The 27,502-nt window shown below is 41.4% G+C and overlaps 1 protein-coding gene across 4 annotated transcripts in view; it reads right to left on the reverse strand.

The window, feature by feature from the left end:
* The window catches only part of znf638 (zinc finger protein 638), a 203,750-nt gene that overhangs the window by 101,139 nt on the left and 75,109 nt on the right, over positions 1-27,502 (reverse strand). For all 4 annotated transcript variants that reach the window (XM_059650726.1, XM_059650723.1, XM_059650722.1 and 1 more), the window contains exons 2-3: positions 8,221-9,571; positions 1,541-1,602 (exon numbers count right to left, since the gene is read on the reverse strand). In XM_059650726.1, the coding sequence (XP_059506709.1) occupies positions 1,541-1,602; positions 8,221-9,571 (1,413 nt within the window). The remainder of the gene's footprint in view (positions 1-1,540; positions 1,603-8,220; positions 9,572-27,502) is intronic.

Here is a 27,502-nt window from a genome sequence, read left to right on the forward strand (position 1 = left end):
AGTTGAGTATTTTTCCACATTACCAGGTAGATATCATCTATGATACAAAGGACTTCAAGAACAAGCCAAGATGGATCACCCACTCGGGTTTGTCTTAATGAAAATGCTTTAACATCAGTTTGCATTGATGCGTTGGGGTTCCCCATTTTTGAGGATTGCATATTTGCAGAGCCTCCTCCTCCTGTTAGTTTTTTAACCGTCCATCAATTAATAATGACTGGATGCACCAAGACAGCAGAGCTTGGATCTGACCCGTTTTTGCTTGTGGGATCAGAGACATCTTTATTGTATACTATTTCCACTGCTTGGCAGCAAGTATTCCTGTTTTGTAGCATCACAAGGTTAACATTCCTTTAGATATCCCTAGCGTTGCTCCTGGGATACTCTCTTTTACTCTTCATTGTACCAGAGTTGATCTCCCAGCTTGATGGAATGATAAGAATGAGGGATATTCTGAACCATGAGATGCTGCCAATGGTCTACTATTTCTCAAAGCATAGTTTTGAATTGCTAGATCTGTTTGAAATATGTCCCATTTAGCATGGTGGCAGTGCCACACAACATGTTGGAGGACATCATCAATGAGAAAGTGGGACTTCATCTTCACAAGGATTATGCAGTAGTTACTTCTACCAGCACTGTCCTGGACTGATGTATCTTCAAAAGGTAGACTGGTGAGGATTGGTGAGCATGACATGTTAGTTTTCTCCCCTCAGTGGCTCACAAAATTCTAGTGTAGCAGCTACATCTTTTCAGGCTTAACCAGCTTGGTGCTACTGAGACATTCATGGTAATTTAAATAAAAATGCAGTCATAGATGTAGGCATCACTGGCTGGACCAGCAATTATTAGCCATCGCTAATTGCCCAGTGGGCACTAAGGAGTTAACTGCATTGCTGTGGGTCTGTAGTCACATGTAAGACAGACCAGGTAAGGATGACAGATTTCCTTCTCTAAATGACATTGGTGAACCAAATGGGTTTTTCCTGACAACTTGCAGTCATCATTAGACTCTTATTTCTAGATCATCATTCAATTCAAACCCCACAATCTGCCATGGTGAGATTTGAACCCAGGCCCCAGAACATGGTCTAGGTCTCTGGACTGATTGTCCCAGTCAGACCCAGACTCTCTTTAGAGAGTCAGTGTAGTCGTGATAGGCCAAATGGCCTCTATCTGCATTGTAGGGATTCTATGATTTAAGGGTGAAGGTGAACATTGAAACTGTCTTTTTGCCTATAAGCTCAAACAATGCAGGTTTTATTATGTTAATACATTTTCTAGTTGAGACAGGTTTGACAGCTGGTAGTTGGGCTTGTAAATTGTTACTGCTAAAACTTTCTGACACTATCTAAATGTGCATAAAATGCAGTGTCCACAGTAGGTAGCTGAGGACTGCTGTACCGAACAAGAGGCTGATATTTTTTGGGAGAAGACACAGGAGGCAAGTGTACACCCTAAACAATCTGAGTTTAAACCAACTCCTTGTAAATCAGCAAAACCTAAAAAGAAAACCCCAAAATTAGTGTAAAATCCTTACTCTTTGAGCAAAAGCCTGCAGCTGTCCTTGTGGACAGATGTTTTGGTGTGACGATCCCAATCCTGCAAAAACAAAGACAGAAAACAACACTTTAACACAATGCAACGGGAAACAAAACCAGCCTATAAAACTGAAACAACCACATACTCAAACTGCAGCAAGTGAATGAATACATTATGGCACCACTCAAATCAGATGATGTCCACTCCATACTATTCTTAAGAGGCACCACCCACCAATGATGGGTGTTTTACATGGATTTAAATAATACAGAAAACTTATCGACAGACCACACAGCAATAATGTGACAAACTGTTCTTCTGTGAACGTTACTTGACGCTCCACGGAGATGCTGAACATTTCTGAGAACAGGAAGAGAGCCCAAACATATGTTGGCTGAACATAAAGTAATGGGCAAAGTACGTAACATGTTCAAGGCTGGTTAGTATAGTGACCAGAATAGTAAGGTTTAAACTGAGTTTTAATTGACATAATAAAACTGCAGCTCTATAACTTACTGAATTACTCTCTGCAGTTGCTACTTTTAAATGAAGACTTTGAACAGAGATCTGAACCCAAAAGCCATTTGAACAGAAGTATGCACCCAAATTAATCAAGACAATTGTTTCCTGTATTGAGTCTTTCATTCTGGCGAAGTGGGAGTATATATTTCTCTTCATGGGTAAGTCACTGACTCACACTTCTGCTGGACTTCCCAAACATTGCCGGTAGTGACAGAGCAAATCATTAGCTGTCACCAATTAACTTTTGATTGCAGGATAGGATTTTAGCTGATATTCTCCAGTTGAATAACTGAACAAATGAGGTAATGAAAAAATAAATTAGACATCTCATCTCAGTGGAATAACAAAAGTCATAAATCAATGTCAGAACTATAGCCCACAAGGATCAGTGTTGTGAGGTCGGGGAGGTCAAAACAGCCAAAACTATTTTAAACAAATTGGATTGAGCAATAATAGTCTGGTAGATTAATTCACAGCAATTGCAGACTATGTACTCTGGAACAGGACAATCAACTCACTCGTTCTCTGCATAGATTCTCATGTGAAATCTGATTTTAGAATTGATGAACCTCATTTTCTTTTTCTGAACCCCACAGAAACTTTCCAGGTTTCCCTCACTATTACACAATTTGTCAATGTAGAATTTTTTCAACATTTTAATAATGAAACAAAGCAGGGTTTTTCTAAGAGCTTTCTGTCAGACTTTGGCAGATTCATATCACGACCTTGCAAATGGTTTCAAATCTAATTCCATCTTCAGAGTTTCCATGCCCAATGGCCATTATTCAACTGAATCAAGAAACAACTTTTAAAACAACTTTTTATTTGGAAATTGATTGCATCTCATTTCTTCCTACCTTCGGAACAATGATCTATCTACTGTCTCAGTAATTCCAACTCGTGCCATTTTTATTTTGTGAAATATGAAGAAGTGTATTTGCCTAACAACAGCATTACACTAAAACCCATTGCAGCTTCTTAGGTAGCTCAACTTTTAAAAAGGAAATGCTTAACAGCTACAAATGACAAAGCCAAAGGCTCAATTCCATTTCTGTACTATGACCATTGAAACCAAAGACTTCAATTAGCTGGAGCTGGGAGAGAGAAATTACGTTAAGGTTCCTATCATGACTATCCAAGCTCTCTTGAAAAACCGTGTGCATGTGGTAATGGTGGTGGTAGCGACAGTGGAGTGGGGTGGGAAGCTGGTATCTGAGAAGGAATTCTTCACACATCGGGTGGCATTAAATCATAACTGCCACTTCAGATCTTAAAGGTAACAACTTCAATCGCTCAGGAGAGAAATAATCGGAAACTGGGCAACAATTCTACAGGGCCTACAGCCTTCAAGTTACTGAAGTGTGATAAATCGATCGCACCAAAAACATGTTTGGTGAGGGCAGCCAAAGACAATTCATCGAATTATGGCATTTTTGTTTTCGTTGCAAAGAACGCCCACCACATCAAAAGGGTAAGCCCAGGTTACCAAGGAGAAACACTTGAACAATCCACTATTACTACAAGGCAATAAAATGTGAGGCTGGATGAACACAGCAGGCCCAGAAGCATCTCACGAGCACAAAAGCTGACGTTTTGGGCCTAGACCCTTCATCAGAGGCCCGAAACGTCAGCTTTTGTGCTCCTGAGATGCTGCTGGGCCTGCTGTGTTCACCCAGCCTCACATTTTATTGTCTTGGATTCTCCAGCATCTGCAGTTCCCATTACCACTATTACTACATTTAGGTGAACAGCCTAACAAAGCCTCAAAAAGCTCCACAGCAACTGACATGATGGGTGCAGTGAAATACCAGTAGTAATAAAGCTATTTATTTTCTGACAGAGCAGTTAACGCAGCCTTTAGTTTGTTCAGCTTTGAAGAACGAAGGCCACCCGACAAAGGAGCACTCTTCACTTTCATTTCTTCTTCCACTGTAGTTCGAGTACTGCCTAACATATCCTTGGAGCAGAAATTGAGAGCTCAAAACAATCGACTTCTTTGGCTGTTTGCATCTATCTATAATTTCATGAAATCAAGAAGCTTTGGAAGACTAGCACTGCAACTGATAGTTACAGTTCAACGGAATCTAGTATTGAACGTTTAAAGCATTATTATTTGGGATATGCAAAAAGTTTGTCTTCAACCGCCATAAAGACTAGAGACACCATTTGCTTCATATTGGTCATCAGATGTGCCTGCCACTAACAGCACTCCTATATGAAGGGGGCTTGAACAGCAACTTCATGCTGATTTACACAGATATTCCAGAGATTGACCCAATAAAAGGTTTAAAATTCTAGTGCACTCTTTTTCAGCCACGTAGCAGCCATGAATGACACTGGACAATTGGAGGATGCAGCTCCTTGAAAACCCCTCTGCAATGGTGGCTGAATCCAGGAACATGACAGCAAGTGGCCCTGAAAATACCCTGGTCATAACACTAAAAAAACTTTGCATAGTTAGGTGAATTTCTAAATAAGCTGTTCCAGCACATCTATAATACCAACTATTCTATGTACAAAATGGTCCAGGAATCTTGATCTAACTTCTGTTCAGTGTTTGCAGACATCTTGATAGTTCCCTTACTTGTCCAGTAAAACAACGTTCTTTTGACTCTCGATCTGCTGGTACTCATCTTTTACACGGGATCACAACTGAGCACCCTTAATTTGATGATACTGTACACACGCTGAACTGGCAGTGAACTAGAACCAGAAGAAAAAGCTGCAGTGACACAGGCTCGGGTATTGCATTTGAAATTTAAACAAATTTCAGTATTCTACAAAGTTTGCATCTGAACAGTGATGGAAACATTGCACCCATGTGCAAAACAAAGGCATACATCTCTGATTCAGATGACTACTTGGGAACAAATATTATCTGGTACCAAAACGCAACACAAAGCACAATTAATGCTCAGCAAGTAGCAGTAAATTCCGTACTTCAAATTCTGCACAGGTTAGGACACGTCACCTGGAGAGGTGCCTAATACTTTGTCACTAATTTTCAGACATGCAGGACTGAGGTGCAAACTGCAAGCAGTGTTCTTGATAAACAGATGAAGTCTGTTTTAAAGAAATAATAATTCTTTCAGTTCTACTACTTTGGACACTGTCTTGAAGAATCAACAGCCAGGCAAAATTCCACAATGTTGGAGCAGAAGCTATTAAGGTCAACTTACAGCATGTTTTTAAACACAAGTTGTGGAATAAAGGCTGGGTTTCTACAACAGACAGTAACCTGTTCATTCGCAATGCAGACACTGCATTGGCAAGTGTAAATTTACACTTTTTCCAGCTTTTATCATCTATTTCATAATTTGCAAAATAGATCAGAGGCAATGGTCCAAGAATGAATAAGAACTACCTCATGACCTAGTAATGTCAATTATTGACAGATCATTCCAGGATAGCAATGTAATCTACTTCTGCTGACAAGCTGACAAACTTGCAGAATTTCTTCCAGGTGATGACTTCTTGGATTTTGATTTCACAAATTCAGTACAGAAAGAACACCACTGCCCAGCACAAAGGTATTACAGGAAATGTCCAAGAATGGTTTATAAGCTCTGTAAGACATGCAGGATTTCTGGCACTATAAGGCTGTGTAACCTAAAGCTGAGCTGAGACCAGTGGTTGAAAACAATCAGAACTTTATCACAGCCAACTTAATAGCCAATAAAAGAAGGGAGTCTAAACGTGAGAATGTATTTGGATCACTGTTGGCAGGATGGCTCATCCCATCCCCCTCTCTGATGAGGGGTCTAGGCCCGAAACGTCAGCTTTTGTGCTCCTGAGATGCTGCTGGGCCTGCTGTGTTCATCCAGCCTCACATTTTATTATCTTGGATTCTCCAGCATCTGCAGTTCCCATTACCACTGATACAATTTTAACCTCACTGCGAAGCCTCTTCCAGGGATGCCTAACCTGAAGAAGTTACCCTCCTCCCTCCGGACCAACCTCAGGGAATCTCTCTCCCATTGCAACTCTCTTGTAATCTCTTCAGCCTTGAAACTGCTCTCCACCTATCTTCTTTTCTCTCCGTCTTCGGTCCGCCTCCCCCTCTCTCCCTATTTATTCCAGAACCCTCACCCCATCCCCCTCTCTGATGAAGGGTCTAGGCCCGAAACGTCAGCTTTTGTGCTCCTGAGATGCTGCTGGGCCTGTTGTGTTCATCCAGCCTCACATTTTATCTTGGATTCTCCAGCATCTGCAGTTCCCATTATCACTGGTAATTTTTACAAGTTGTGCTCACTTCACAAGCATTTCTGATACAGATTAAAACTGCTACTGTGGAGTCTTATGCCCTTTAAGAAGTACATTCCTATAAATTTCCACACAGCAACCACGAAGTGTAAGACTCCATTGTTTAAATAATTTAAGAACTCTTCCCTAATCTACAGTCCTAGTTATTTCATACTCACCCATAAACACATCCTAAAAACTTGGAGACCCCATGTAAAATAAACTAGTCAAAAGCTACATCAACTAAAATAAAACTTTACACTCAAAATGATGCTCTGATTAACTTGTTTCCACAGTTAGTAAGTTTTAAGGACTTCATATACGGCTGTATTATTTTCCTGAGTGTGTGAATGAGAAACAAGACAAACATGCAAATGGCACATTTCAACAAGTATTAGATGAAGTAACATTGTAGCTGGTGAATGTCCAGTTCCAACTTCAAGAAGCAAAATAAAATTGAGAAATGCAATGACTTCAGCCATCTCGGATGTGCTGCAGATCATGGATATGGTAACAGAAATAAAAACAAATGAAGGTAATCCGCATTACCTTAAGATTTACCTCAACATTTAACATTCTCCCCATTGGGCAACCTGGGCTTATAACAAAGGACAAAAGGTATAAGGGATTATAGCTATCAACATAAAAACAAACAAAAACCACCAACATACCATCATTGTTCACACAGTGTGGAGTTAGAAGAACATAGTAGGCCATGCAGCATCAGAAGAGCAGGAAAGTTGAAGTTTCAGGTCAGGGCCCTTCTTCAGAAATTTCTGAAATTCCCGACCCGAAACTTTCCAGCTCCTCTGACATCGCCTGGCCTGCTGCATTCCTCCAGCTCCACACTGTGCTATCACTGGCTCTAGCGTCTACAGTTCTTACTATCTGTGACCATCACTGCAACTCCGCTGGAGAAGGCAGCCAACAGTGGATCAAATATAATAGTTAAAATTATTTTCTTTCCGAAAGTCAGCACCAAGCACAGATCAATGAAGTGTGGAGATGCAGAAATTCTGCTGTACCTGGTAGTCAACAGAATGAAGATTACAGAGTTCTTATGAAGAACAGCATACCTTATACAGGCCATATACTTTGAGCACTTCAATCTGCTGCCAGTGCGCCGTATTAAAACCTTCGTGACAAGTATCCTGCTTCTACTGTAATATAATTCAGTAACCCACACTGATGGTAGCACAAACTTTCTCCTCCTTAGCTCAAATCAGCAGGTCTGATAAAACTCATCTCTTGGTAGGGATACAATTTTAGATGAAATCAAAGAATTTACTTCTAGAAAATGACTCTCTCTTTTTCTAACTATTAATGAGATTTATGGTTGGAAAGGGTCTATAAACTCTACCATCATATTTTAAAAGATTCTCCAAAGGACATTCCACATGTGATTTCACCACAACCTATCTGCAGTAATTCTATCAAGAACCTGTAATGAGGGTTTGGATAGATTTTTACCCCTTCACTGAAATCTGCAAATTAGTGCCCAGCACAGAAGACTGAACACCTAAGCATGACATCAACATGACCGTGAGACACTAAATTCAACTGGTGGTAGAATTAGGAGGACTCCAACATAACTGGCTGAAAAATTTGTTACAATTATTTTTACACTTTTTTGGTTAAGAAAAAGGGAGTGATTAAGTATTAAATAATAGATTCACATTAATGCCTAGTAGAATTCCTCTTCACAGTATTATACCTTTATGCTCTTGTCTGTGTGCCAAGACCTTTAATTAAATATATACTTGCCAAATTAACAAAGACAAATGCTTTACCACTGAGCTGCTATTCAGCCAATGGTGATTTTATCAGGCACACCACAGAAGGTTGTGACTCACAAATATGCTTGTTAAGGAAGCAAATTATCAGAAAAGGCGAACTAGTTTAACAAACACTCACCCTCATTTGTCTACATTCTATGTTACACAAACTGCACACGTGGGGGAACCTCAGTGCAGGGACACCATAGTAATCATTCATCAACTTCGGTTTTGGTAATCCCTTCTTCACCACTAGAACTGTTCGCTTGATTCCATGAGTACTGTCATCTCGCGACGGTTCCATTGGATAATTCTGGGGGGGACATTTATAATCTTCATTCCAGTTTCCTTCTCTTAGTGCCTCACGACTGTAATGCATGCTCTGGCTCTCCATGGGCCTATCTCGGTAATCATACTGTTGGCCATGCCCATAATCTACGACACTGCTCTGTACTTCTCTCCTGTAGTCTTTATCTTGTAGCTTGTATGGTTGATCGTAACTACTGGATGGTTGCTGCTTGTTCATTTTCCGCATTCTTATTTCTCTTAAAATGTAGGGCATATTTTCTGGTGTAAGCTTCTCATCTGGGTAACGACTTAGCTCTTCCAGATCTTCATTTGACAGGCCAAAGTTTGCTAATATATTTGAAGCTTTCATTGTGTCATGAAACCGTTGAACAGCAGATCTCTGGTCTCCACTTTGAGACGCAGGTGTTCCAGTGCTCCCATACCCAGATCGAAAACCTCCAGATGAAGCACTCTGATAGGAGGACCACTGACCTAAGCCTACATTATTTCCAGGTTGATTCATCATTCCCATATTCATTCCAAAGCTGCCTTGTGATGATCCTTGAGGTCCCATTCCCATTCCTCTTCCTCCTCCTCCTCCTCCTCCTCCTCCCCCCATGTATGGTCCTGGGGTATTCATACCAAACTGGCTAGATGGTCCTTGATTCTGGCCAAACTGATTTGGTGGTCCTTGATTCTGGCCAAACTGGTTTGGTGGGCCCTGGTTCTGCCCAAACTGGTTAAGCGGGCCCTGGTTTTGCCCAAACTGGTTAAGCGGGCCATGACTCTGCCCAAACTGGTTTGGTGGGCCATGACTTTGCCCAAACTGGTTTGGTGGGCCCTGACTCTGCCCAAACTGGTTTGGCGGGCCCTGACTCTGCCCAAACTGGTTTGGCGGGCCTTGACTCTGCCCAAACTGGTTTGGCGGGCCTTGACTCTGCCCAAACTGGTTTGGCGGGCCTTGACTCTGGCCAAATGCCCCTCTGGCATTGAACATGCTGATCTTCACTAGAGCTTGGTTCAACGATGCAAGAGCAGTGTTGGATACTGTTGTGGAGGCGACCGAATTCAGCTGCTGAAGGGCCAGCTGGGCCTTTATCTGGGCGAGCTGTAAATTTGCTGAGCCTAATAGAAGTGGACTGGTAATGCCGAGGTTCAATGAATTCACTGCTGGAGCACAATTTTCCAAGAATAACGCAAAGCTGAAAGTTAAAAGACAAACATTAGATTTTTACATCTTAGGCAACTTCCACATTTAAAGGGTTTTAAAGCCAGATCAATATATTTATGCTTGACTGCTTAAACAAAAAAGCTATTTCTTCAAGTAGTAACTAAACAGGAGGTCAGTTAGATCAGGACATTGAAGACATGAAGAAATACAGAATTGGGTATATATAGTAGACAACAATGGAGCTTTGAGAAGTACTTCCACCCCGTACAAAACTTAGATTATGTATGCTAATGCAGCAAATTCTAATATGTCCCAGCTTTTCAAATGCTTATGTTTTAAAAAAAAATGGAATGATAAGGCTCAAGTTAGACAGAGGCCCACAAGTGAACACATTGCAGAAGCAACCTGAGGGCTTATGGAAAGTGCCCCAAGTCCACAGCATCCTGTTGCACTTTCTACAAACAATCCTGGGCAGCAAAGAATTTGCAATGTACTGCAACTATAAGTGAAAATCACAATTTGTTACACAAGATGACTTCTCAGACCTTCAAAAAACTATGTGAAGAGTCCTAAAAGTATTCTCCTAGGACTACAAACTTACCCTTCTAACATTTTTTTATAGATTGATGGGCTAAGGCAAGTTACTAAAACATGCAGTCCTCAGAGTCCTGCAGATCTTTTAAACTAGGAACATTTCATGAAATCTCATATATTAGACCACTCCTGCAGTCAAGTTGGTAGATGGAATTCCGTACGTCTATCTTTCTTTCTGACAGTTTAAACATCCACAAAATGTTTCTTTCAATACTTACCCGAGTAGCATTGCGAGTTCCACCCACCCTAAGAAAGCCAGATCTGAAACATGTAGCCTCCAGGAATGTCTGGTTCATTGTCAGATATCACTGAATGCACGGGGTTACATGGGGTTAAACTCCACGACAAAGTTGGCACCGTACAGCAGTACTGAGGAGATGCCATCCTTCATACAGTACCAGGGATGTTAACATTGTATAACAACCCTATCAACGGGTGTCACCAGTCTCAAACACGAAGAATGGGCAGCAGGATGATGTACTGGAAAAGTGAAAGCATTTAAAGAAATTTGCATTAGCTTTTAGGGAAGGGTTAAGGGTAGAAAAATGACAGTGTTGACACATTTGTTTACGTTCGCAGAACTAATTACTCAACCCCAGGCAATTATCCTATTTCAAGATAGGACAAAAATATTGGGTTTTTGACCTTATTGAGCAGCTGGTTTAATCATAACACATCGGTTCAGTTGATAACACTTGTACAGGAATAAAAGTAATGCTTTCAAGGTCCAAGTCCAGGAACTGAGCATACAGCACACATAAACAGTACTTCAAATACAACATTAAGGGAATGCAATACTGACTGAGCAATTTCGTTTGTTAAAGGAGGAAGAAGCTGTTTAGATCTCTAGCGCTCAAACCGATTTACATTTGCTCACATTCATTACTACGCTTCAAAGATAATTAGCTCAACAGTTTGTAAATGCTCAGCAAATGAAAGAGAAAATTCCAATAATTCGTTTTTCTTTAGAAATACCCTATCATGCGATCAAAATTCACACCCTTTCTTCCTTAAATCACTCTCTAAACACTTAATAGCAAAGTTTAGGGTTTACTAATAACAATAACACGAAGCATTCAAGGATGTTAATCATATTTTAAGAAGTGTTTTGTAAAGACAAGTTGTTGCCGTTTTCCGCTTACTCAGAATGTAACTTTACAGTCACACAGACCAAGATCACCTCAGACTCAGAGATAATGGGGACTGCAGATGCTGGAGAATCCAAGATAACAAAGTGTGAGGCTGGTTGAACACAGCAGGCCAAGCAGCATCTCAGGAGCACAAAAGCTGACGTTTCAGGCCTAGACCCGAAACGTCAGCTTTTGTGCTCCTGAAATGCTGCTTGGCCTGCTGTGTTCATCCAGCCTCACACTTTGTTATCACCTCAGACTCAATCCAGTCGTAGGGTTAGCTTAACTAAGTTGCTACAACAGTAAGGTAGACAAGGAATGTTCTCAGAACACCTGGGCACAGGGATAAAGTGACACAAGATGTAGTGGATGCTAATGAATGACAATTGACTGGCTCCTTTCGTAACACCTTAAGGTCAAAGGTAGAAGTGGACTTTGCTGGAATGGCCCAGGCTTGATTAACCCGCTTACTCATTCCATAAAGAGTGGCCATTTGGTTGTGATTCCAGAATATGATCAATAATGCCCAAAGCATTCTCAGCAAGGGAATCAAGACAGAGCAAGGGAAAACTACCACAGAAACCAAAAAATATTTTCAAAAAATGTTATACTGAAGTAGGGGGTCAGTTATCTCAGTTGGCCTGATGGCTGGTTTGTCACGTAGAGTGCTGCCAAAAACATGGGTTCAATTCTTTCACCAGCTGAGGTTACCATGAAGGGCACTCCTTCTCAATCTCTCCCCTTGCCTGATGCATGGTGACCCTCAGGTTTTTATGAGCCATCTCCCTCTAACAGACAGCAGCCCTAGGGTCTTGTAGGACAATAGTGGTTAGCCCACTGAAACATACAGGATTCTTAAATGGCTGGACTGAATAAATTCTGAGAATACTTCCATTTTTAGGACAGTCTAGGACTACAGTGCATAGTCTTAAAATAAAGAGACAGCAATTTAATACTAAGATGGGAAATTCTTCACAGAGTGTTGAGTGTCTTTGAAACTCCTTACCAAAGAGAACGGTGGGAGCAGAGGAGTGCTTATTTAAAGCTGAGATAGATAGATTCTTGATCTGTACAGGAAGCGAGGGTTACAGGGAAAAGGCCAGAAACAGGAAGAAAGGAATATTGGATCAGCCATGATCCTAGTGAATGGTGGAACAGGCTTGAGGGGCCAAATGACCTACTCCCATTCCTATTTCTTATGATGTATGGCTTTACAGTCTGTATTGACTGTACTTTACCTATCTGCACTAAATCAAAACTAGAGAAATACAGTAAACTTTGTTTTAACCGGCAGGTTATGAATGGCACTCTTCATAATCCAGCAAAAATTATATACCACAAAGTTAACTGCACTATTCTGCCCAATCATTATAGTTTAAAATTTATATACCTCAATGTAAATATAACTGTTGTTCAATCAAAATAGCCACACTAAATTTCTACAGGTGATTCAATTTAAAGTCAATTTCTCCTCAAATAACGCAATCTACCACAATGTCTGAGCAGTCAGTTGGTGGTGCAAGTGAGAAAGTACTCTGCTGGTAAGTTTTATTTAAGGCAAAGTTGCATTAGCATTTACATGATTTAAGCTGTAAATAAAAAGTGTGACAATGGTGTGTATGATCCCTGTGTTAAATTTCTATGAAGTATGTGTTTGTGCATGGATTATGTGGACCTCTTGATTATCGGAAATACTTCATTCAGCACACTCCTGGTCCAATAGGTGCCAAATAATAAAAGGTTTACTGCAAATAGCTGAAACAAAAAGTTAGAAGATGTAGCAATTCAACAGGACAGCACTTTGAACAGAGCACCTGATTCTGATTGCGAAGGTACATGGAAGGTACATGGTACATCTAAAAGCTAGAAGCACTGAAGGAGAGAGGTACAATGCTATTTCCCAGCACCAGAATTCATCGCTGAAAGATTGTATTGGCAAATGATACAAGAAAATTGAAAACTGGAGGTGCTTTGTGAAATAGACTCAAGATCAGACAAGGTAACAAGATCACATTTTTGTGGAAATAATAGAATACAGAAAGCTCCTTGCCTCAGGCCTGAGAATTGCACTTCCAGATATACAGTGGAGATGAAAATTCTCAAATTTTTAAATAATGGGCAAAGTATGGTTTTAAAAAAAAGTAGGATTTTCTTTCCAAAATAATAGTGAGATAAGCTGAACAGGCTTACTAAACCACAGGTGCCTCTGAAACACCATATACAATTTTTATAGGGAACATATTAACTTATACCAGGCCGCAGTCTTTACAATATAAACTGCACCAGACTGACAACTGCTAATAAAGATAACACCTGCTAAACAAATTTACTTTAAGTTAGTAACACCAAGTCTGGACTTTAAGTCATTTTCCTAACTGTACATCAGTGGGTAAGCAACAGTTGTAGCCATTCTACAATCAGTTACCTCACACCGCCTCAGTGAAACATGGGCACTTACACAGAGAAAATGCAATAAACACATGTGGTCAAATTGAAACTGGTCCGGGTTCAACTCTGGCAAATTCCACAGTGGAAGGCAGATCAATAGATGTGGGCCCATCTTTTCAGTTCTTTTCAGGAATGTGGACATGGCTGGCATGGTCAATATTTGGATTCCCATCCATAATTGTCTTCAATGACGATAGTTCCAAACCTTTTCCACCTACATCCACAGTGATGTGAAGGTGAAGCAAATTGTTAGCTTCTCATAACAGGCACAACACAGCCACTGTGCATCCACTATAGGAATGAATGTTTAAGGTGGTGGATGCAATGCCAATCAAAAGTGTTGCTTTGTCCTGAATGATGCCAATCTTGACTGTTGTTGAAGATGTACTCATTCAGCCAAGTGCAGCGCATCCCATCATATTCTTGACTTATGCCATGTAGAATCTGGACTGACTCAGAGGCAATGTCGCCGAGCCTGATCTGTTCTTTTTTTTATATTCACTTGTGGGATGTGGACTTACTGGCTGAGTCAGCATTTATTGCCCATCTCGAACTGCCCTTGAAAAAATGGTGGTGAGCTGCATTAATGGTTAATGGTAATGCCATGCATATTGTGGTATGATGGCCCATATTTGGACAAAGTCTGAAATGCGCTTAGGATCTGTGTAGAAATGCAGAACTATCAGTGAGCAATGAAATTACTACAAGTCCAACACCAACCTCCATTATGTTGCTGATGTTTGTAAGTACATTATTATGGCAGTAATCAGCCGCACTGAATTTGTCAGGCTTTTATCGAATAGGACATACCTGAACAACTTGTCATATAGTCGGGTAAATGCAAGTGTTATAGCTGTACTGAAACAGCTTAAACAGGTGCCTGGCAAGTTCTGAAGCACAAGTCTTCAGTACTGTTGCTGGAATGTTGTCAAGGCCCAGAGCTTCTGTGTTAGAGAATGTCAACTTGACCAAACTTGATCCACCACTTGTCAACCATCATTATGGCAGACTGCTGTCAATGCCAGACAATTAAAAACTACTTACCCACAATACAGAAGTTAGTTACAAAACAGCCATTTGAAATGTTAAGCAGAACTGCTATTTCAATCAATTCTAGAAAACCTTTGGTAATAAGCTTATTCAACTTGCTGCATGTGTACCTTTAAAACCTTTGTAAGTAAAATGCATTTTTTAAAAACTGTCTTGTACTTTTATGTAACCTTGGGCATTGGAGCAGTTATCGCACATCTAGGGTCATCGAATTTTGCATCATGAATAGAGGACCTTCTGTTTACTGGGACTTAAAAAAGTATACGTAGTGGCTTGAAGTCAGTTTCTTGTTACTGCTCATCAGTAAAAGGAGTTAAATTTTAACTGTTTTTCTTTATTCATGTTCATAAATATTGCTTATATTGCTCACCTATTTGTGACATGCAAAATATGACAACACCAAGCCATCTATTATATAGCATGCCAGAAACAGGCTGGGCCGAAAGAATGGTAATGATCAGGAGAGACCACAAAAAGTAATCCGATAGCAAAGACAATATAATCAGGGTAAAGATCCAGAGTTAGAAGAGCAAGTCAAGGGACAGGTGAAGAAACTAGCAAATGGCAGAGAGGAACGGCACAACTAGAGCCGGTTTTAGCATGCATAAGTTTAGTAAGGCCTTTGGAGGCACAATAAAACAGTTATTGTCAGGAGTTGCAAAACCTAGGATTAGAAAGATCAGGAGTCTATCACAATAGTCAGGAATGACCGAGAGATCTTCCACAAATTACAGGATTTGCAAACATATGCCTTTATCTCGGAAAGCAGAACTCAGTGAGCTGCTTAGATCTACAATTATTTGGCCCACCTTTGTTCTACACTCCTTGAACTTGAACATATCCATTTGGATCAACATGCTTATTGCAGCAGGTGGCAAACAATCAGGCCATCACAGCGATGCCAACTTCAAAAGCAATTCTATTAGTCTTCTCTTTATGTAATTTTCCAAACCTTTTCATAAAATGACAATTGAATTTTTCTTCACCACACATGCAGGCAAAGTATTCCAGATCCCAAGCATTTGCTGTGTAAATTAAATACATAATTTCCCCCTGTTTGGCTCTAGTTCTTTTGAAAATCTTATAGTTTGAAAATGTAGCCCCAACTTCTTCAAACTATTCAGGTAGTTGAAGCTTCTCATGCCTGGAATCATTCAAGCAAATCGCTTCTGTACTTTCTATAAATGAGTAGAGACCTATAATGTACTCTCTACTAACAGATTTAAGACCAGCTTCTTCCCCACTTTTATCAGTTTCGGAAAGGATCCCTTATATGTAACAGATGATCTTTCTCTGTGCCTTCTCTGTAGCTATATCCTGCATTGTTCTATTACCCTGGTGTACTTACGTAAGGCATGATTTGTCTGGATAGCATGCAAAATAATACTTTTCATTGTATCTCAGTACATGACAATAATAAATCAAACCAAAATACATTCACATCTTTCCTATAACGTGGCACCCACAGGTTTACATAATATTCCAGCTGAGGTCGAACAAGTATGTTCTACAAGTTCAACATCACTTCCTTCTTCTTGCACTCTACTCCCTATTAATAAAGTCAAAGACACTGTACGCTTTGCCGCTTGATTTTCTACCATTAGTCACTATGATGCAGAGCTTTAACTTGATCCCCTTATTCTAGGATAGGGCAGCCCTGTTTATCCAAAACTATACCTGCTATTTAGAACTCACACCAGTTTTTGTCTACACAGTCCACTCCTTTGGAGTTGGTTCCCTACCTTGATCGTTATGGTACAATACTGGATGTGCTGGATAGTGAAATGGCAAACAAATCAAATACAAACCCATTGCTACTGACAAACTACAGAACCTTGTAGATGTTCTGAATTGAAGTGCCAGCTGCTATGTCAGTGGAATAGATTTCTATGATCAAAGCTAGTTACTTCAGCTCAATTTTCAGCAGCAGGAACCACAGAACACTAACCTACTTCAGTGTGAAAAACTCAGTCACAGTTATTAGTCAAAATACTACTTCAGACTGGTGTTAAAGCAGTAGACAAGGCATCAACAAATCATGAGGCAATTCTGTCTGATGTGATATGATACACAGTCAACAAGGATCAAAGCATGCTTGTTTCTGTCAACTTGAAACTTTTACAAAGTATTAAGGAAACTGCAGCCTGAAACCAATGCAACAGATCTTTCTCTTCTCACTAAACTGATGGCCCTTAAAAGGATTACATAGAGAGAATACAACTTTATGATTAACATGAAGTGGACCTGGCATGCAAGAATGTTTCTAATAAAGAGCTTTCCAGAAGCAGAAGTCAATTCACTGAAGCAGTAGTGAAAATCTTACTCCAATGGGCACTCCAATCACATACAAGATGAATACACACCCATCCAACTGGTCGGAAGGGGAGCAGGTTCCACTATCAGTGTTACAAAGTTAGACTCCCATTAAGTGCAATTCCAACTTTTTAAACTCTTGAAAGATGATTCAAACAAGATCAATTCAGTTGTGCACCACTACGAACACTTTTCTGTATTAAAAGGCCAAAAAATATCACATTACAACCATTTTCTGCTTTCATTTCTACCTCTGGCTAGATTTCAGAGTCGTGTTAACTGCTATTGAACAAATGATCCCTAACAGTGCAGCAGCAATGCCAGGAGTTTACGGGGTTGGCAGAAATTTATCTCAAGGAAGAAAAAACATTCGAAGTGGAGGATAAGGCAATCAGGGCTGACAAGGAAGTCAGGGACTGCATAAAAGCAAAGGAAAGAGCATACAACATGGAAAATTAGTGGCAAGACAGGATTGGCAAGCCTTGAAAAACCAGCAGATAACTAAAAAAGCAACAAGGGGGAGATGATGAAATAAAATTGTAAGCCAACCAGAAACATAGAAGATTTCAAGAGTTATTTCAGATATATAAAGAATGGAAGAAAGGCAAGAGTAGGTATTGGACTGTGGGAAAATGAGACTGGTAAAGCTGGTATCGTGAAAACAGGGAACAAAGAAATGGCAGAGTAAGTGAACAGGTACTTTGTATCAGTTGACACTAGTTGCATACCACATCTTCCAGAAAGCAGGGGTAGACATGAGCGTAATGACCATCACCAAGGAGAAGGTGCCGGGGAAACTGAAAGGTCTGAAGATGGATATATCATCCAGCTCAGATGGACTTGACCCAGAGTCTTGAATGATAGTCAAGCTGGCAACCTTTTAGGAATCACTGGAGTCAGGGAGGGCCCAGAGAAGTGAAATGGCGAATGTAACACCCCTGTTTAAGAAGGAGTGAGGCAGAAGATGGGCAAGTATAGGCCAGTTCACCTGACCTTCGTTGTTGGCAAGATTTTAGCAGTCTCATCATTGATAATAGGTTCTAAGTACTTAGAAGTGCATTGTAAAATTGGGTGGAGTCAGGATGGCTTCATCAATGGGAGGTCATGCCTGACAAACCTGTTAGAATTCGATGTGCAAATTAAACAAAGGTCAGTCAGCAGACGAGACTTCTTTGGAATTCAAAACAGCCTTTGATAAGGGGGCAGATGAATTAGGTAAGAGTCCATGGAGTTAGGGACAAGCTACTGGCATGGATTTGCTGTCCGGCAGAAGTTGGAGATTGCAGGTAAAAAGGGTCTTTGTCAGGATGGCAGCCAGAGATGAGTGAAGCAGTGTTCATCTTCATAGACGATGATTCCATGAGAGTGAGCAAAGAAGTAGCAGATGGAATACAATATGGGAAAACGTGAGGTTTATGCACTCTGGCAGGAAGACGAGGTATACGGAACGTTCCAAATGGGGAAAGGCTTCAGAAATCTGAGAGAGACGCTCGAGGATAAATGCAGGTTCAGCTGGCAGATGGGAAGGCAAATGTAACTGATAGCATTAACTTTGAGATGGCTAGAAGACAAAGGCAGAAATACACTGCTGAGGATGAATGAGGCCACAATTAGGATTATTGAGAGCAGTTTTGGGCCCTGTATCGAAGCAGGGATGTGCTGGCCTTAGAAGGGGACCAGATGAGGCTCAAAAGAATGACCTTGGGAATGAAAGCTGTGTCATACAAGGAAAAGTTGAGGACACTGGATCTGGTCTCAATAGAGTTTAGAAAGGTGAGCACGTTTCTCATGGAAACTTACAGATTACTGTGGGGCCTGGATAGAGTGACAGGGAGAAGAAGTTTTCATTAGGAGAGATTGGGAACTGAGGGCACATGCTTAGAGTGAAGGGACAACTCTTCAGAGCTGCGATGACGAGGAATTTTTCCAACTAGAATCTGTGGAATTCATTGCTGCAGAAGGCAATATCCTTGAGTATCCTCAAGGCAGAAACTGAAAGGTTCTGATTAGTAAGGGGATACAGGTTTACGGAAAGAATGCAGGAGAATGGGGCTGAGAAACACATCAGCCATTATCAGGGAGCAGGCAATGGCCTAGTGGTATTATCGCTAGACGATTAATCCAGAAACACAGCTGATGTTCTAGGGACTCTGATTCAAATTCCACCACGGCAGTTTTTATTTCTTAAAAAGTCTGGAATTAAGAATCTACTGATCACCATGAAATCACTGCCGATTGTCGGAAAAACCCACCTGGTTCACAAATGTCCTTCAGGGAAGGAAATCTGCCATCCCTCACCTGCTCTGGTCTATATGTGACTCCAGATTTACAGCAATGTGGTTGACTCAACTGCTCTCTGAAATGGCCCAGCCAGCCACTCAGCTGTACCGAAAGCTACAATGTCTCAAAGAAATACAACCAGACCGATCACCTGGTATCGAGCCAGGCACCGGAAAAGACAATGGCAGAAACAGCCCTGTCAACCCTGCAAAGCACTAACGTCTGGGGGTTAGTGCCAACATTGGGAGAAATGTCTCACAAACTAGTTAAACAATGGCCTGACACAGTCATACTCTCAGAATCACACCTTACAATGTCCCACACACCACCATCCCTGGATATGTGCTATCCCACTGGCTGGCAGGCCTAGAAGAGGCAGCGGCACAGTGGGATACAGTTGGGAGGACGATGCTCTAGGAGTCCTCAACTTCAACTCCGCACCCCATGAAATCTCATGGCTTCAGGTTAAACATGGGCAAGGAAACCTCCTGTTGATTACAACATACCATCCTCCCTCAGCTGAGGAATCAGTACTCCTCAATGTTGAGCAACACATTGGAAGTACGGAGGATGGCAACGGCACAAAATATACTCTTGGTAGGGGATTTCAACGTCCACCACAAAAAATGGCTCAGCAGCAGAACTACTGATCGAGCTCTAAAGGACAGCTGCTAGACTGGGTCTGCGGCAGGTGGCAAGGGAACCAACGAGAGGGAAAAACATACTTGACCTCATCCTTACTAATCTGCCAGCTGCAGGTGCATCTGTCCATGACAGTATTGGCAAGAGTGACCACTGCGCAGTCCACGTGGAGACCAAACTCCACCTTCACAGTGAGAATAACTTCCACTGTGCAGTGTGGCACTATCACTGTGTGAAATGGGGCAGACTTCGCACAGATTTAGCGACTCAAGGCTGGGCATCCATGAGATGCTGTGGGCCAGAAACAGCACAGAACTGTACTCCAGCACAATCTGTAACCTCATGGCCCGGCATATTCCTCACTCAACCATTACCACCAAGCCAGGGGATCAACCCTGTTCAATGGAGCGTGCAGGAGGGCATGCCAGGAGCAGCACCAGGCATACCTGAACATAGAACACTACAGCGCAGAACAGGCCCTTTGGTCCTCGATGTTGCGCCGACCTTTGAACTAATCTAAGCCCACCCCCCTACACAATGCTATCATCATCCAGATGCTTATCCAAGGACTGTTTAAATGTCCCTCATGTGGCTGAGTTAACTACATTGGCATGCAGGATGTTCCACACCCTTACCACTCTCTGAGTAAAGAACCTGCCTCTGACATCTGTCTAAAATCTATCACCCCTCAATATGTAGCTATGTCCCCAGGCACAAGGTGACATCATCATCCTCGGAAAAAGGCTCTCACTGTCCACCCTATCTAATCCTCTGATCATCTTGTATGTCTCTATTAAATCCCCTCTTAGCCTTCTTCTCTCCAATGAGAACTGACCCAAGTCCCTCAGCTTTTCTTCATCAGGCCCTCACTCCAGACCAGGCAACATCCGGGTAAATCTCCTCTGCACCTTTTCCAATGCTTCCACATCCTTCCTGTAATGGGGCGACCAGAGCTGCATGCAATATTCCAAGTGAGACGGCACTAGCATTTTGTACAGTTGCAGCATGACATCACAGCTCTGGAACTCAATCCCTCTACCAATACAACCTAACACACCACAAGCCTTCTTAACAGCGCTATCAACCTGGGTGGCAACTTTCAGGGATCTATGTACATGGACACCAAGATCCCTCTGCACTTCCACACTACCAAGAATCTTTCCACTGACCCAGTATTCTGCCTTCCTATTATTCTTCCGAAAGTGAATCACCTCATATTTATCCGCATTGAACTCCATTTGCCACCTTTCAGCTTAGTTCTGTAGTTTACCCAAGTCTCCCTGCAACCCGCAACATTCTTCCACACTGTCCACCATTCCACTGACTTTCGTGTCATCTGCAAACTTACTAACCCATCCACCTGTGCCTGTGTGTAAGTCATTTATAAAAATGACAAACAGCAGTGGTCCCAAAACAGATCCCGGAGGCACACCACTAGTGACTGGATTCCAGGCTGAATATTTTCCATCAACCACCACTCATTGCCTTCTTACAGAAAGCCAGTTTCTAATCCAAGCTGCTAAATCACCCTCAATCCCATGCCTCCATATTTTCACCAATACCCTACCACGTGGAACCTTATCAAAGATGAGGTATCAACCTGGTGTACCCACCAAACAGGACTACTTCCAAGCCAAACAGCAAATGCAACAAATGATAGGCTGAGTTAAGTCATCCCATAACCAATGCATCAAATCTAAACTCTGCAGTCCTGCCACATCCAGTTGTGAATGGTGGTGGCCAATTAAATGGCTCATTGGAGGTAGCGGCTCTGCAAATATCCCCATCTTCAATGATGGAAGAGCCCAGCACATCAGTGCAAAAGATAAGGCAATCTTCAGCCGGAAGTGCCAAGTGGATGATCCATCTCGGCCTCCTCCAGTAGTCCCCAGCATCATAGACACCAGGCTTCAAGCAATTGATTCATTCCACATGATATCGAGAAACGGGTGGAGACATAGGATACTGCAAAGACGATGGGCCCTGGCAACATTCCAGCAACAGTACTGAAGACTTGTGCTCCAGAACGTGCCGCTCCCTGAGTCAAGCTTTTCAGCATTCTTGTAACACTGGTATCTACCCAACAATGTGGAAAATTGCCTAAGTATGTCCTGTACACAAAAAGCAGGACCCAGCCAATTACAGCCCCATCAGTCTACTGTCGATCATCAGTAAAGAGATGAAAAGTATCATCAACAGTGCTATTAAGCAGCACCTGCTCAGAAATAACCTGTTCAGTGACACCCAGTTTGGGTTCCGTCATGGCCACTCAGCTCCTGGCCTCATTACAGCCTTGGTTCAAACATGGACAGAAGAAGTGAATTCCAAAGATGAGGTGAGAGTGACAGCCCTTGATATCAAGGCTGCGTTGAACTGAACGTGGCATCATGGAGCCCGAGCAAATCTGGAATCAATGGGAATCAGGGACAAACGCTCTGGTGGTTTGAGTCATACCTGACACATAGGAAGACAGTCAGGGTTGCTGGAGGTCAACCATCTTAGCGCCAGGGCATCTCTGCAGGAGTTTCTTCAGGCTAGCATCCCAGGCCCAACCATCTTCAGCTGCTTCATCAATGACCTTTTCTCATCATAAGGTCAGAAATCCGGATGTTCACCAATGATTGCACAATTGCAAAATGTTCAGCACCATTCGTGACTCCTCAGATGCTGAAAGAGTCCACATTCAAATGCAACAAGATGTGGGCAATATCCAGGCTAGGCTGACAAGTGGCAAGTGACACTCGCACCACACAAATGCAAGGCTATGACTATCACCAATAAGAGACAATCTAACCACCAGCCTTTAACATTCAGTAATGTTACCATCACTGATTCCCTAATATCAACATCCTGGGTGTTATCACTGCCTAAAAACTCAACTGGACTCGCCAGATAAACACAGTGGTTGCACCTTCCAAACCCACAACCACTTCCACCTAGAAGGACCAAGGTAGAGACGCTGTTATGTCAAACGACTGAGAGCGGGTATTTCCAGGTATTAATACAATGCTGCCACACTTCAGACAGAGATTCAGAGTGTCTCTCAAACGTTTCCACATTGAATATCTAAGAGCTTAGTAAACAGATGGTCCAGTAAACACCCTGCCCAGTCCAGCTTGGTTGATTTTACACGACTTTTGCCTGAATGTTTGCATGGCTGATTTTGAAAAAAAAAGCACATTAGCATTTGTCAAGCGGCGCTTCCATTCAGTCTGGGGAATGTGGTCCAGGCATTTCCGGAGAAATTTCTCTGGTTCTTTTTCATCAGTCATACATAGCTCAGGTGCTACTGCAATACAGGCGTGCCGTGACAACAACTGCTCTTACATTAAGGTCTTGTTAACATAAAATAGTGAGTCAATTATTCAAACAGACTAAATAGTTGCATGAAATTGTTAATTTCATGTATTTGTTTATTAATTTTTCATCTCCAGCTCCAAATGTTCTGTACAATTTAAACCAAAAAGGACGCTGTCATCTCCACTTTTAACAGATCTCAGCACCCATGCCAACATACTTAGAACACCATCAGTGATTCCTGACTACTTCCTGCCGAGTTTGGAATATCTTTCGCAATGCAGTCTCTTACACTTTCTTATCCTCTCTTCATTCATCTGAAATTTTATCAAGATTCTATACATGATACACATCTAAACTATCCATACTGAACGCCTCAAACATGACTCTAGGCCCAAAGAAGTTTGTTGTGACATGACAAACAAAACTAATCAATGCCAAGCATAACCACCATACTTGTTCCTCAACTGATAAATTCTTCAGGTACAAGTACCACTTGGGAGAAACCTGGGCAAGAATCAAGAAACAAAACATCCTTCAGATGAAGGTATTAACACCCACCATATGATGGACTTAAGAAAATCAGGACTGTACTCCAAGGACTATAGCTGCCAGAATGAGACGGGCAAAAGAACAAATACATACTCTGTTTGAACTCATTCTCATCCATGCCCAGCAAGAAATGTACATCTATGACAGCTAATTTGATTCACTCCAAGCGACATTAAGGACAAAGCAGTATACTGTACAGTGCAGTCTAACCCCTGACAGTATTATGTTTATCATACTGAAGGCAATGTACATTTGCAATAACCATTTTCATCCATCAATCAAGCAGTTTTTGGTGTAATGACGATACAGGCAGCTATACCAAAATGATGTTCAAATATGGTCCATGGGGTAAAAAAAGACGACCATGCTAATCATCAATAGCTGTGGTAAATCTAGCTACCAATACTAGTTCTCTGCTGAAACTGAAACCTTCAACACACCTTTAGTTGAAGAGTGGGCTCAAAAATTATTTGAGGTGAATCAAAACATCTTAAAGGAACAGAGGTCAATCATGGTCAAGAATAAAACAAATGAGTCAGCTTTTACATAAATTAAGGCAAACAATTTTATGATCTGAATTTCATAACAACAGGATGGGGTCCATTGTCTTCCACTGACATTCAAAAGCATCACTGTTTTCTCTCATTGGTTACCTTATTAGGCCAAAATCATCCACACTACAGGGGCAAAAACAAAATCAATGTTACCTCCTCTGGCCTGACCCAAACATACTTGCTCAACGATGCCTTCTTTGGATTCCATCTGCTTTTCCCTTTGTCACTATGATCTCCCCACCACTACTTCTGATTCTTTCAGAACCCATAGCCAGCTGGATAATCCAAAGTCATGATCTGCTAAACTTAATTATGGTTGATTTTTGTTTTGCAACTAAAATTCTTCCAATTTAAATGATCTATTTCAAATCAGTTTGGGCACATTTGCTCTGAATTTGCATTAGATGAACCCTGAAACCTACTCAGGAGTCAACATTATAGACGATGCTACTCTTTAGCTTGGTCCAGCATTGCCCTCTCCATCCAATTCGGATTGTGAATGCACCTTACTATCTTTAAGTCTTCACCATCATCAACAGCAGCAGCGGTCCATTGCAGAGGAGGATGACTCTCTTCCACTCTGACAGCAGGCCGTAGGTGGCTGTGCAGACCGATGTAGCTCTGCAGGCTGTTACATCTGGGGCAGGTACTCACAGGAAGGGGTAGGTGGGGTGTTGCTGTCGCAGCGTGCTCCTTGCACTGTTTCCGCCTGGCTTCCATATTTTCCTGATGGCAATCTAGACTGTCTTGGGCCAGAGATTCCTAGGTGTCTGTGAGAAAGTCACACTTTGTCAAGGAGGCCTTGAGGGTATCACTGAAGCACTTCTGTCCACCTGGGACTTGACTGCCATTTCGAAGCTGGGAGTAGAGCATGTGCTTGGAAGTCTCAAATCGGTTATGCAGTAGATTTGCTCAGCCTATCACAGCCAATCAAGGGTGGTCAGTGCCTTGATGCTGGGAATATTGGCCTGGTCAAGGACACTGGTGTTGGTGCATCTTTCTTCCCAGCAGATTTGCAGGATCTTGCGCAGGCATCGTTGCTGGTATTGCTCCAATGCCTTGAGGTATCTCTTATAGACAGTCATATCTCAAAGCTATGTTGGAGGACAGAAATCATCACAGCTCTGGAAACCATGAACTTGGTCTTACATCTAATATTGTTATCTCAAAACCCTTTCCTCAGGTGGTCTCAGCTGCACACTGGAGGTGGAGCTGGTACCACCAGCTCCAATCATATTGTATAGTTTTATCTTCTAGAATCTGTATCTTCTAAACTGAAACGGTCTGTTATTTATGATGCATGATTAATCAAAATGAATTCTTAATTGTAATAGGTTGATAACAATGAATAGCTCTTGTGATAAAAATCACAGGAGTTACTGAGTTATTGAACAGGAACCCACTTGGCCTGTCATGTCCTCACAGGCTCTGTGCAACAGCAGTTCACCTAGAGTCATTTCTTCCCTTTTCCACTAGAGGCTCTGTAAATTTTACTTTCCCATCATTATTCAATTTCACTGAGTGGAGTGTTTGAACCTGCCTCCACAACACTCAGGCAACTGCAGAGCTTACCATGCACTACAGTGAGAAAAAAAGTTTTCAACACTTCTGTTGCTTCTTTTGTCAATTACCTTAAATCTCTGCCCTCTGGTATTCAATCCTTTCACACATGACAACAGTTTTCCCTATCTATTCTATCCCCTCATGCATTGTGAACATTTTTTCATATCTCCTCTCAATCTTCTTCAGCAAGTTCCAGCTCCTCCAATTTATATAGATGACTGAAGTTCTTCAATGCTTAGAACATTTATATATAACATTTTCATATTTTACTTGAAAGCTCTAATTTATTCCTAAACTTTTATAACATTATACTCAACACATTTGTTAAATGCTTTTGAAGTTTCTTTTCTGCACCCTCTCTAATCCGTTCATATCCTTCTTAAAGTGTGGTGCCTGGAAAAGGACATAATACTCCAGCTGGAGTCAATTCAGAATTTTATACAGGCTTTTCATAACTTCCTTGGGTTTTCTATTCTATGGTATAAGGCCTAGGATGGTGGAAATACTTTTTAGTTAACCTGTTCAGATGTTATGGCACACTACTGGAGAAGGTGTGACTTGAGAAATCAGAACTCATGGCTCAGAGGTAGAGACACTATTGCTGCACACAACAGACCTCAGTAACAAGTTATGCTTTATTAGATGGTGGTTTCAACCTGACCTGGCTCTTTAAATGATTTGTGCACATGTACCAAAAGGTTCCTCTGCTCCAGCACCATCTTTAGAATTGCATGTATTATTTTCCATATTCTTATCAAAATGTTTCCTTTTACACTTGCCTGTACGAAATTTTACCTGCCAGTTTCCTATCCACTCGGAGGACAAGTCGAAAGGGGTATTAAATGAGACTGCAACAACTTTGCCATGACCCCAAACAAAAGCACCTTTAAAGTGCAAAGAATGCAGAAACTTTAGCCCAAAACGTTATTACAAGTATGGGCTGGTGTCAATTTTTAATGAAAGTGCATGAAATAATTACTTAAGAAATTCATTATTGAAAGATAGATAATTTGCAAAAAGAACATGGCGCACTCCGAAGTTTTTCAAAGAAACGGGTCTGTACTCAAATTATATTTTCTAATCAATCCAGTGGTGGTCTCCGGTAATTTCTCATGACCTACATCTCAGTTGTAACATTTACATTGAAATTAGTTTTTCAAATCTCAAAAGCCAGACTGTTACCACAGCAGCATAAATTTGTCCATATAAGCATGTCAGAGAGAAAACAAAGTTACATTATATTCTCACAGTTACAGCTTGAATATTTTAGGCCTCAACCTCAAAAGAATATGGGCTAGCTGCACTGTATGATAATGTAAAGTTAGTGGGAAAGTTATTCTTTGATGCTGAAACAAGCTCTGAAGACTAGCTCTTTTGAATACAGGTACAGAGCTGTGCAAAGTTTTGTTCACCTTGATGGACATGCTTGCACTGGAAGAAGTACATAGAAGGTTCGCTCAGATGATTCCGAGAATGAAGAACAGTTCAGCCTTTACTCATGGAATTCAGCAGAATGCTGTTTTGAAACATAAAAGATCC

The sequence above is a fragment of the Stegostoma tigrinum genome, chromosome 1 (genome assembly GCF_030684315.1).
Source record: "Stegostoma tigrinum isolate sSteTig4 chromosome 1, sSteTig4.hap1, whole genome shotgun sequence".
Classification (NCBI taxonomy): Eukaryota; Metazoa; Chordata; class Chondrichthyes; order Orectolobiformes; family Stegostomatidae; genus Stegostoma; species Stegostoma tigrinum.